At 41.5% G+C, this 12,929-nt stretch overlaps 1 protein-coding gene across 1 annotated transcript in view; it reads right to left on the reverse strand.

The window, feature by feature from the left end:
- Window positions 1–12,929, reverse strand: part of LOC106033024 (AGBL carboxypeptidase 4) — a 924,726-nt gene that overhangs the window by 214,904 nt on the left and 696,893 nt on the right. The window contains exon 8 of the mRNA XM_048062129.2: window positions 3,021–3,110. Coding sequence (XP_047918086.1) covers window positions 3,021–3,110 — 90 coding nt within the window. The remainder of the gene's footprint in view (window positions 1–3,020; window positions 3,111–12,929) is intronic.

Here is a 12,929-nt window from a genome sequence, read left to right on the forward strand (position 1 = left end):
CCAAACATGACAAGCATCAACACTCATCATGGCCACCATCACAGCCTGAGGAAGGAGAGCACTGTTCTACCTTTGGATGTAAAGGATACTCATGTGATATACTCTTCTCTGGTGCCTAAATCTCCAACTCTGACCCTGAACTTCCCAACGAGCAGTTTAGAGCTATCAGGAAAACTTCCTAAAAAGGCTAACCTCAAGCATTGTAATAACTCTTAAAACACCAAAACAGAAACAAGAGGTTCTTAATCCATCTGTCTGTGAGGAGGCCCTTTGGGGTTTTATCTGCCTTTTAAGGAACTGAGCTACAGCTCAGCAGCTGCACAATGTGTGAAATATTATGGCACTTGTTTTTAACTGCTGGACGAGGTGTTTAATGATTCTAGGGAGGTCTGGCTACTGCTGCTAGCACTCCACAGCTGTAAGGAGAATAAGGTGTGTAACCAAGTTTACAACTTATAACATCTGCACGGATAAGGGGTATTTGTATCCAAACCCCAGTTTTCAGTAGATTCTTCATAACGGAAAACGAAGACTGATAACAAAAACAATACAGCCCTGAATGGAGAGGAGCATTTATGGACTTCTCCCACAGTTACACAACGATGCTTGTTTAGCTCTCATCTTTGGATAAGCGGAAGACAAAGGATCGATAGTCAGGACCAAGTGTATATTGGTAAATCAAGGCTAGATAATTTCCTTTGCAGGGTGTCTTGCCTAACCAAAAAGTGGAAGACAATAGGAAGCCAGTGTCAAGCCCCAGGAGGCTGGTGTTGACACTACACGTAGCTGTATATCCTCAGCAGAGAGCAGGCCAAAGAGGGTAGGAAGAGACTCTGCTTGCCCAAAGACAGGTAAGGAGTTAGTTATGCCCTTAGTGCCTTAAAGAGGAAGATAGACCCTGAAATGAATGAAACATTAAAAAAAAAAAAAAGCTTGTAACTTATCTCTGGTTCCTCTATAGGCAGATTCTCCAGGCTTGGGCAGTCACAATTCTGCTCCTCCATGAGATCCTGCTTGCACCTGGGGAATCTTTGGGATTAACTTCCATATCTTAATACACGAGGTGGTGAGTATAATCAAGTATTCAAGAACAAATCTCTCTACTGAGGAAAAAAATCCTGACACATTCCGTATGCACTGGGCTTGCATTTGGATATTAAATCTGCAGCATCTAACTCTGCCAAAATGCCTCCCAGGACTCCAGAAATAAAATTCTTTATTGTGCCTTCACTTGACTGCCCGAGGGATCCTTTTCATCCTTTCTTTTGACCCTCCTATGCAAAAGTTTCCAAAGATGGAGCAAGCACCCACTTTCACATCTGGCAATACTAGAAACAACACAGCATCAGCCTTGAAATGTTTGCCATTTCTACTTGTCTTGACACTAATTATACACACAAGGCAGCTTCATCTGCACTGGGCAGAATGTCTCGATGCACAGCAGAGTTCAGTGCCTTCAGATCCATGCATTTCCAAGTGAGTCAAGCGTGCATTATAACTGCAGTCACAGCAAGTTTCTGACGTGCTTCTCCAAGACTGACCCCTATTTTTTTTTCTTACTTCCCCCCCTCTTCTTGTTTTAATTTTTTTTTTCCTACAAAACAGTTTGAGAGAATCAGAGCATGACTTCCATCCAGTTGTTTCATCAGGCTAAACATGCCACCCACTTTTTCACATTCCTTTTTTATTCCCGTTTTAAATAAACTCTCCATTATAAAAATAAAATAACTTCATTTACAAAATACCACCTCAGCAGCATGCCTCAGCCCTCATTTTGCAGGGCTATGCCAACAGCCACAAACAGAATCAAAGCACCCAATTAAAAATCCATATTCATTAACAAACACCATGTATACTAAAATGCCCTGCATTGACTATGCCACCACAGGAGATGAGGCACTTGCTGAGTTCCCCTGCTCTCAGCCTGAAGCCCTGTTGTCTTAAAGGAAACATTTTACCTTTGCTAGCACACAGACTGACGAGAAGAGGCCCAGTATCCTCTTAGCCCATCGGGCTAGGACAGCAGAAGTGACAGCTGTTGACCTTTTGCCTTAGAGAGGTGCCAGACACGGGGCTTTGCCAGGCTGAGAAGTACACAGAAGACCATGAAACTGTGCCAGACCGTCCACACTGAGGTCTTTAGGTACCAACAGGGCCAGCTGCAAACCAATCTGCAGCATTACGAGCAGCCAATATAATAAGCTTTGCATATGCTTGATTGATGCAACTCATTGGCTAGGCAGGGCCATACCCGAGCTGATGCAGTAAATTAGCACATTCCCTTGGTTTCGGGGAAGTTACGCTGATTTACACCATCAACAATTTATCACCGCAAAAAAATCACATACCATAAGTACAATATTTCAGACCTATACAATGAAGTTATATGAACACATGCAAGGATTATTTATTTATTTGTACCCACAAGCCTGAGATTTACAACTCTTTATAAATACAAGCTGGGTAATTTGCTTTCTATTTTTAGCAGGAATGCTTTGTGCAGGGAACAGCTGTCAGCCACTGGGAGCTGTGCTCCTCCGAGCAGCAGCTTCAGACAAATAGAGGCCTCTCAGAATTACACTGGAGAACTGGGGCCATTGCTTTGCAGTGGAAAAAATTATTGAAAATAGTAGACAGCAAGAAAAAATAATGGAGAACTCCTCCCAGAGCTTTTCCAGCTGGTTTTCCTACAGAAAGGATCCGTATGGGATCACATTGCATATGTGCATGTCAGACTGTCAAGTCTTCCTGAGTAACCTCAGAGCCCACTGCCCAGTTCTGACCAGGTTCCGCAAACATTCACAAGTCTCAGCGATGATGTATTCCGACTGATTTCAAAAAGACATACAGCTGGGTAGAGGTGAGAGAGTCTTCTAGTGTCTTCACCATGGGAAAAAAAACACATGAACTCATCCTTCTGTCAGACCAACAAAATTGGGCATATCCAGCAAGTGCATCCATAGGAAACCAGATCTGATCTTTCCTTTTTGTTACAAAACCATGATGTTGCAGGCACTCACCTTGGCACACGAAGGAAGATGGCGTTTCCCCAGGGTGGACACGCGCAGTGATGAACACCACTTTCTGTTCTGCACCTGGACGCAGGTTCGCTGCAGCAGAGGGGGGTGGCAGGTGACAGAGGGGAAAAAAGAGAGACAAAGATCCTTAAACCAGGTCCCATATGTAGGACACACAGGGACATTAATATTAAAGCATATCCTTTTATTAAAATTGGTCATACATTATAAATAAGCGCAATCTATAATTAAAGCAGGCAGCGTCACTGGGTCTCCGCACCAGGCCATAACAGCAGACTGCACATGGGCTGCAAAGCTAACGACACGCAGCCAAACCTGTGACAACAAAGTTAGCTCTCTTTTTAAAAACCAAGATTTACTACAGTGAGTTTAACTGCACTGTAATTGCTCTCTCACTTGTGATAAATGTCCCCCTGGGGCACCGAGAAGAACAGTGGGGGGCCATTCACATCGTAAAGCCAATTGCACCCTGCATTACACTTGATACAAACCTTAGCAGTGCCAAACAACAGTAAGTGCTAACAAATGATATTTATTAGCATGGGTTTTGTTTTGGGGGGGCTTGTGGTTCTTTTGCTTTTTAACTACTTGGGTCTGTATCTGCTCTGATTGAAAGAAACATTCAAAAACAAATTAAAAAAAATAAAAGAATTAAACTGGAGAGAAACAGTAAGTATATGAATAACATTAAGGAAATCACTTGCCCTGTTACGTGAAATAGCAAGGACCTCTGAGGTGGACCATAAAAGGTGGCTAATGGTGCACTAAGCAACCTTCTCCTGTGGGGCTGTGAAAATAAGCCAGGTCCCCTCCAAATCACAGCTCAGCAGAAGGAAGACAGATCCTAACACAACTTTGCATGGGTTAATCCCGCACTATTGAAACCATGATGCTTCATGGGTCAAGCGGGATGTTTTCTTCGTTTGCGCACTGACAGTGTTAACAAACAGGAAATAAAAATTACACCCTTTCAAAGAAGTTTTGGGAACTTAAAAGACCATAAGAGGTCAGGACTCAGTTAGATATCTAGATCTGAACACACAGCAGGAGTAAAACTAGACACAGCAGGATCCAATTTAAATCTTTGCTGTGAAATAAAGTTTTTTCACTGAAAGGCAACTGAAAACTAAATCCAAACTGATTTTTTTTTTTTTAAATTAGGTTTATGCATTACACACATACATTCTTAAACACAAAAAGATATTTGGAGCCTTACACCACACTTGAGGTTTTTTTTTTTTTTTGGTGTTGTTTGTTTTTAATTTCCTGAGTCTTACAAATGCTCGGCTTACCCAATAGTAAATCACACCTAACAAAAAATCACAGAAATAATCAATACATTTTTGGTTATTCTCAAGAGGGAACTGGACAGCAGATCTCAGCAAGGTTTTTATTTATTTATTTCCTCAGCCCTTCTAAATGTCCTACAGATGCTCACCCTCCAACTCAACCATTCATTTGTTCATTCACTCACCAATTTCACCATTCTCTGGTGTTTTTGAGCCCCAAAGGCAAAGAAATATAAGAATGTCTCTGACAAACGTAGCAGCTGGTGGGGTCAATTCTGTCTGCAGAGGAAAAGTGGGAGGCAGCAAAAAGGAGTACAACACCATCAGCTGATGACCACCCCTCATCATTTGCATTAACATTGATTAGCGTGGGAGGAAGGAGATATAGCAGCAAACCAAATTTAATGAGCAAAAGAGGAAGTCTGGGATGACATCTGCAAGAGGAGGAGTTTTCTCCTCTCAGGAAAAAATCATTAAAGGGGCATGGACTCATCTCACAAGCAATGCTCGGCAACATGACTACTCAGCAAAGTGGTCAGCAAAATAGTGGCCCATTTGGAGCTGGAGCAGCTTCTCAACTAAGAAACTTTTTAGAGGATGAGATTTTTGTTTTTAATTATGACAGTTTTGACCCTCCCCACCATTTTTTTAAAACTTTATTAAACTCAGCTCAACATCTATTCTGCCTTTAAAGCTAGCACAATGGTAATAAACACCAAGCAAATATCATACTGAAAAGAAACCCACTTAACCACTAACAAACAACTCAAATCTCACCTCTCTAAATACAACTTGCATTATTTGGCCCACAACCCACGTTCCTTCTCCAACACTATAGCACATACAATCGGTCACTTGAAGCAGTCTCATTGGCAACACTCCCTCAGCTCTCACCTGGTAAATGGCAACTTCCACTCTTAGTTACAGATTACACAAGTCTAACTAAAACAGAGTCCCTCAGAAAATGTTTTCTACCGAAAGGAGACAAAACACAATCTAAACCTTCGTGGAAAGGCAGCAAATTCACTTAACCTTTTTCATTTCATTTTTATGCTGGTATAATAACATGGAAACAACTATTTGTATGGAGTAGCTTACGTAACTAGAATTTTCTTGCAGAAATAATGAATTTATGAAATCACATTTGCACTACCAAAATGAAGTTCTGTAACAGGACTGAAGTAGAGTTTGCTCAACATCAGAGATCTTTCCTGATACCATGCCAGTTCAGAAAGAGACTGCAGAGAGAGAGAAGATTTCTGGTCCTAAACCCATGGTATGGTAATGACACAATTTCCCAAATTAGTACTACCAAGGCTGAAGAAGTACAAAGGCAGAGTAAGTCTCATCCCAGCAGTCTACCTCTCAGAAAGCTTTCAACTGGCGCCCATGCAGGAGAATGTGGAAGTGAACTCCACTCCTTCAGAGTGCTGCAAAGCTGGGGCAGGGTACTAGGAATGGCTTGCCTTTCTCCTCTCCCATATTTTACCCCATTCATACTAGACCTGAAGGCTCTAATCAGAAGAAATGGAAACCCATCATCCTAAAAAACTTGTGTTAATTTGATTTTAATGCCCACACATTTTCTTGAAATACGTGTATCCATTGGCAAAACAATTTCCAGTCTTCCTTTCTCAGGGACTTTGCAGCATGAGGTGGGCTGTTGCCAGCATTTTGTATTCAAAACCCTGCGAGTTGAAGACTCCACAGAGGAAATAAAAAGGAACTATATTGCATTACGCTTCACTGTGTTGTCTCGGCTTGTCTGTCCAACAGAACTATAACATCTGCGTTGAAAGCCAACATTGATGTCGTTGCTGTCCTGGCTGCCTAGTCTCTGCCACATTAAACTGCTTTAGCAAATCCAATCCAAGCAGCATTTACCGTACTCTGGCTTTTTCTGAGAGACCAGATTAGCACCTAATTCCATTTGTTTTTGTTACTTCTGGTCACAAATGTCATTTCAGGTAGTAGTACACATCTCAGCAACACACACTACAAAAGAACACCATTTCTGGTCTCTATCAAGCACCGCTAGACTGGGTTGGGTCAAATAAACACAAGCTTTTCTTGCCTGTTATAGTTGGTTTGCAGGCCACATCCCATCAACATGCATTGAGCAGTGCAAAAAAACCAAGTGGTGCCGAAGGTAAAAGTGGTGCCATTTGTACTGCAGAGATGAGCAAAGACTGTACTACAGTTTCTTCAAATCAGACTTCTAGCCCTAGTCACATTTTCCTGGCAGAGGTGGAAGCAGGATCTTGGCTCCCATGCAGCATCCATGTGAGGACAGCTCTGTGCAGGGGGAGCAGCTCCACACGGTGCCTCTGCTGCTCACTGACTCCCCTCACCTTCCAACCATGCTTAGATAGTCCCACCTGGAGCACTGAGTGGTTTTGTTTAGCAAAGCCTCACTTGTGCCTGGACTCTACCCAGCAGCGGTCCTACGCATCGCGCTCAAAATTGGATCCAACCCTCTCAAGTTCCAAATTTTCGTTCAGGCTCTGGCCCTGACTCTGTCAGGTGCTTAAATATGTGATTTAGTTTGACAGACTTCTATTGTATTTAAAAATGGGCTTAAATGTAAGTGTTGGCATAAGAGCTTTGCTGAACTGGGGCCTTTTAGCAGGAAGCCTGCTTCTGAGATCATTGTCACAATGTTTTAAAGTTGGAGATTGTGCAACTATTATCCTTTATTGCCTATTTTATGCCAAAGTCTCTCTTCTTTTTCTTTTTACATCCCTCTTAAAAGCAAAGCTATTTTGGGGCTTTTAATATTATTTAATCTCTCTACTCTGGCAGCGTAGAAATTACAGGGACCATTACAATGGTCCTGTGTGTGCGTATGCTTTATTGATGTATATGCTGACCTAATATCAAATTGATTTTGCTCAGCTTTTCTGCTGACCACAGAAAAATGCAAATTGGGTATTATATTTGCACACTAATTTTATTGGGCCCTTGTGTCTTCATAAAAAGATAAAGTTTGGGCTAATAAAAATAAAACATTTCTGGTACTAATATAGGCAAATGTTTATGTAGGCAGGTAACAAATTGGTTTGTCATTTAGGGGAACATAAAGAGCACTAAAATCATCTTTAGGCAAAATAGATTGGGGGCTTTTGCTTAGCTTTTAGCTTTCATTTGCAAAATCAATTTAATGTAACACAGTGTCTCAAAGACAGGGTGACACAGGATTAAGACATTCATTGTATTCCTCCACCATAATTCCCCCTTATTCAGAGGCCCTGGGATTTGGGTTTGCTCTTGTTCAAAGGAGATTAAATATATTCCAGGAAAAGGGAAAAAGGAGCACTTAGACTTATGCTATATGCAAGCATCCTAAAGGGACAAACACAGGGGAAGGGTAGGAACGTGTGACTCAATGTTCTGAAGGTAGATGTTGAAAGAATTATCAACACGTTTCAGTGCCACCAGGAATCTGAAAGTGTAATACTTGTATGATCTCCTTGCCTAGCTATTTCTTTGTTCCTCCTTCCTCTTCCTTCAAGTCCTTTTTAACAATGCCTTATGCATCTCTTTGATGGCCAACAACCTCTGCTAGACTGCAGCTAAGTGAACTTTGATGACAGTTTAACTAGATGGGCATATATCAACAGCCTAACTTCTATTTACTGAAATGAGTTGACCTATTTAAATCCCAGAGCAGGCACAATTTCTGTCCAGCTCTCGCTTTTCATCTTCTCCTTCCCCATCCTTCCCTCAATTGCAGGGTATTTTGGAGGGGTTCCATGCAGTGGGAGGTTACATAAACAGTTTTGATGTTAATACTTGACTGCATTTTCAAGCTAATAGCCCAGTAAAGGGATCTGACTGTAAAGCAAAAGGCCAGAAGTATCTCCTGGTAAAATTACGCTGAAGCAGATCAAATGACACTGCAAAGCTATTTGCAAAATCAGAAATGGCAAGTAACTGTAGATGAAGATTCCCCTTACCTCCCAGACCCACTTGTTTGTTTTTAATCTTCATTAAGTCTTGGAAGCAACTGTTTTTCCATTTGGTCTGATACTGTCAGCTTGCCACCCTTCCGAGGCAGGAAAATTAACCACATACAAAACCATTCCAGGTACACTCACATCATCCTCCCTCACTCCTCCTCTCCACTGAAAAAACACTCCCACCAAAAACTGATTTTTTTTTTTTTTTAATTATAGATACTCTTTTGAACATTAGAACATACGGTCCTATGAATAAGAACAGCAATCTGGAATATGAACAGCACATTATCGTCCTCAAATGGCCAAGGTGATGACAACTCATAATTAAGGATGCAGACAGTAGCATTTAATGTCACCTACCTGCATCACCGTCATATCATAACAGTTTAGCAGACAGGTCCCCAGCCTGCTTTCATTTTCCCTCTCCTGCTTTGCTATTTATAAAGTCAGGTTGGAGTGTAGATAAACCCCTTGCCCTCCAGAGACCACAGGCAGGCAGTAAATTATGGGAAGGCTAAGTGGTACATCAAATGTGTCTCCTCAAAGCTATATATCATCTTGTTAAAGTTGATGCCTAATCCCAGAACCCCAGAAATCGTTCCCAAAATCCCAGAAAATGTTTGTGTCCTTCAGATGGTATAGAACAAGAAAGTAAAGTTCACCTGCAGGAAAAAAGCATTATAGCCATCTTTTTCTAAAAGTCATTTTGTTTGTGTGCCTTTCAATACTATTTCCTTAAATTCTGTAGAGTCAGAACACACCCATCTGTATTTGAATAAATGAACTCTGATCTACAGCACTCATCTTTTTTCTTGCAGTTGTCAGTATCATATTGCAAACTAAACAAACCAAAACATGTAGCATTTATCTTTTAAAAATCATACACCAGACAAACACAGTAGTTTACGTATGTAGCACTTCGCCAGTTACCACCAGTGGCAGTATAAAAATCTTCAGCCATTCCACAGAATTCTCTTAACTGAACTCCAGGGTAGTGAAGATAGGTAGAAACACTGAGGAGCTGCCTGCAGCCACAAGAGAAGTGGGCCTCATCTTTAGGGAAGGAATCAATACTAACTGGTACCTATCTTGTTCTTCCTTTTCACAGCTATCATCCCTCTAGAAATGCTTGCTGTCCCAGTAGCTTTCACTTTATACAAAGGAGAGAATTAAAATATAGAAATAAAATATTCAGATGCAAGATATTTCCACCTGCAATACTACAGTTACACTGGTATCTTTTCAGTTGGTCTTTAAAATCCAGGGATTCAAAAGATATTGCTAGGGCATGTTATAAAGCAATTCTCTATCAGCTCTCTCCAGCGGAGAGGGCTAAGGCTATGTTTGTTTGCTACAAGTATGCATGGGCTGAAAGATAAGGGAATAATTTATGTCAGAATTTCAGCCAAGATAGCAAAGAGGGAATTACCAACCACTCACAGAACAGTCCAGCAGTTACAGGAGCAGCCAGGACACCTTTGTTCCGTTCTTTCCAGTTTTGCTGTGAATTTGTCTGTGATTAACTTCAGTAGTTAAAATTTCCCCATATAAAAAATGAGCATAAACGTGAACTACAGAAGAGGACTGAGAATCTCAATACAGCTGTATTCAGACTCTAAGCTTCTGAGATTCAGAGCCACATCATTGCACCTACGGATCCTTCCAAAAAAGCATTTCTGGAATGGACATCTGCAGCTTTCAGGAGATGCAACTCTTGAATCCTCTTGTCCAGCATCTCTAATCTCTCAAGGCCAATGGATAAATAGAGAAAAAACATGCAGAAAATCATGTATGGATCACAAAAGATGTTTTTAGAAAGCTGTGCCTGAACACTATCACCCACTGGGGCTATGCTTTCATTCTCCTCATAAACAACCAAGAGCTCAACAGGAACAGTAGTGGAAAAAAGACTGGAGAAGCACAAAATGGCGGACATAGCTGGGTAGTTACCTCCCAATGTATTTTGTTCTAAGAAGAGTCATAGATCATTCTGAGGAGAAAAGAAATGAAAAAGCAATCAAGGTTTCCTTCCCCTGCCAGCTCAAACCCAGGGGAGCAGTGAAGCACAAAGTATTCCGCAATGCAACTAACACAGTCACTGGATTTGCTTCCTATATTCTATCTCTCAGACACTGACATGAACACCACAAACGATTCTCTCATTCTTCCCAAAACACCAGTTGTAATTGAGCATGGGGTGTCCCCACAGGAGGTGATTTTTTTCTTCTTTTTGCTCTGTCGGACCTTCCCTGGGAGGAAGGCAAGAGACTGATATAGGGTTAAGCAGAATAAAGCCTTCCGTGTACAAGACCTTGCTTGAAAGCAGTGATCCCAGACAGGACATGCAAGGTGTTCTGCAAAAGGTTCTGGCCTTTACTGAACTATGACAGTGTGTTCTTCAGTAGCTGAGCTAGAAGTCAATAAAAAGCAACCTGCTGAAATGAGATTCATGAAGAACACTGCTCCTCAGATCATGACACTGACCTCTCCAGGAAGCACTAACACTGTCTTCAGAGAGAGTGTAGAGTCTGCAAGATGAGAAAGACACCAGCGAAGAGCCCCTCTTCACATTCACAGCTTGCCTGAAATCAAAGTTCAGACCTGAGCATGTAGCACCAAAAGTTAAGTAGAGGATCTTATGTACCAAATTCAAAATACCTCAGCAAGATGGCGGACACAGGTAGGCCTCAGCTTACCACAGGCCTGAAACACTTCTACAACATCTCTAAAGCAGCACAGAAGCAAATCTGTCTTTACTGTAATATTAGTCATTGTTTTCAAATCAGGATAAGAAACTGGTTCATTTTAACATAAGGGGGATGGCAGAGAGGGTGGAAACCATCTCCTCTCACATCAGAAGCTGAGTTACCACCTTTCCTGGATATACTGCCAGGCCCCTGCTTTGTTCACTGACTCTTCCCAGTTTGTAGTCACAGGGATGTGCTGTCAGGGAGTCTGTGGCTTGAGAGGAGTCCAAACAGTTCTAAACCAGGTTTGCTTATGTGTTTATATTCTACACTCTGGACTATGACCTACCATCAGCAAGCATCACAGACATGACCTTGGACAGAAGCATACTAAGAATATTCAGTTTGTATCATACATCCAGCAGTCTAGGAGGATAAAATCCTGTCACACCCTTGTATTTTACTTCAAAGGAAAATGGTGAGATGAATGCCCCGAGGTAGGGCACCTTCATTCCTCATTAAAGATGAAGAATTAAGTAAGCTACCATCCTGATTCAGACACTACTTATAACTCCCCATACACATACTGTTACAAAAACAGTTACCACTAAAATGTTTAAATTCCACCTGGACACACAAAGCTTTCTCCTACTCTAACCAACCTGCCATGTCTCTTCCCTGCCTTTCTGCTAACCAATAACAGTTCCTCACACATGATTTTTCTTTAAGATGTCTGCAAGCAGCACATTAACTAGTGCACTAGTGTCTACCAATCTTAATTGTGCTTTCTGTCCCATTATTAGTTAGCAATATATTTCAGGGGTACAGTCAAATGGCACAGCATAGTGGGTATGCTATGCAACAATCATTTTGTTGTCTGCATACATACACTGGAAGGCTGTGCAAGCTTTGTACAACACAGCTAGTCAGCAAACTGTTAAAACCAATTTATACACATGCACTCTCTCTCTCAAGGCAATAAGCCTATGGAGAATTTTAATTAAAGTCAAAGGAGCTTTTAAAAGTGGAGGGGGAGAAATCTAGCACAGCAAGAAATAAATTAATAAAAACACGCTCCAAGTTGAAGCTCAAGGGGATCACTCTCCGTCATCATTTATTTAAAGGATGGGACACGTCAAAGATAGGAATGTCAAGTGGGAGATGCTGTGAAGCAGCAGAGGACAGAAAAGGGGCTGATGAACTGGATGCCACAGCTCCTGTAGCAGATCATTTTTTGTCACATAGGTTATATTTGTGTCTGACCACCTGCTGCTTGATATTCACAACCTCTCAAAGTTAGTCACCAAAATATCTGTATTCCCTTTCACATTTGATCTAGCAAGGACCTTTTAGCCCATCTAGACCACCCTTATCTGGCTAGCACCCAATTTGTGCTGAGAACTATTCCACTGTCTCACCCTGAGGAGATTTTAGTTGGTATTCACCCAGCAGTTTCCTTTGCAGAATTTCAGTACTTCTCACTTGCCTCTTCCCCTGGTGTTTATATATTTTTAAATGTGTTAATTTTGCATACATTGTTTTAGCTTCTGCTCAGGCTTTGGAATATTCCAGAGGAATGAATTGACCCCTTCAGATGAACCTTTACACACAAGCGCACCACAGATAAGCTCAATTCTCATATCCTTACAATCTTTTTATAAAGTTTCAATGAACAAGCAATGCCACAATGCTTAGCTTTAACAACTCCCAGTATCAGCTGCTACAGCAAACTCTCATCACCTCCGCCTGCCTGTCTTGTAACAGCTCACTGGGGTGTAAGATGCTTGTGTGGATCAGTGTCCTCAGCAGCCTCCTAGGTCTCCAACCCTGTATTCAAGGGAATATAATGCTTCTAGTTGGTGTACCATCACAAGCCTCCCAGCATCAGATGCAAATGAAAGTAATCATCCATAATAAATCATGTGATTATGCTGGAAACCCATGCGTGTCTGATCC

Source organism: Anser cygnoides, chromosome 8, assembly GCF_040182565.1.
Source record: "Anser cygnoides isolate HZ-2024a breed goose chromosome 8, Taihu_goose_T2T_genome, whole genome shotgun sequence".
Lineage (NCBI taxonomy): Eukaryota > Metazoa > Chordata > Aves > Anseriformes > Anatidae > Anser > Anser cygnoides.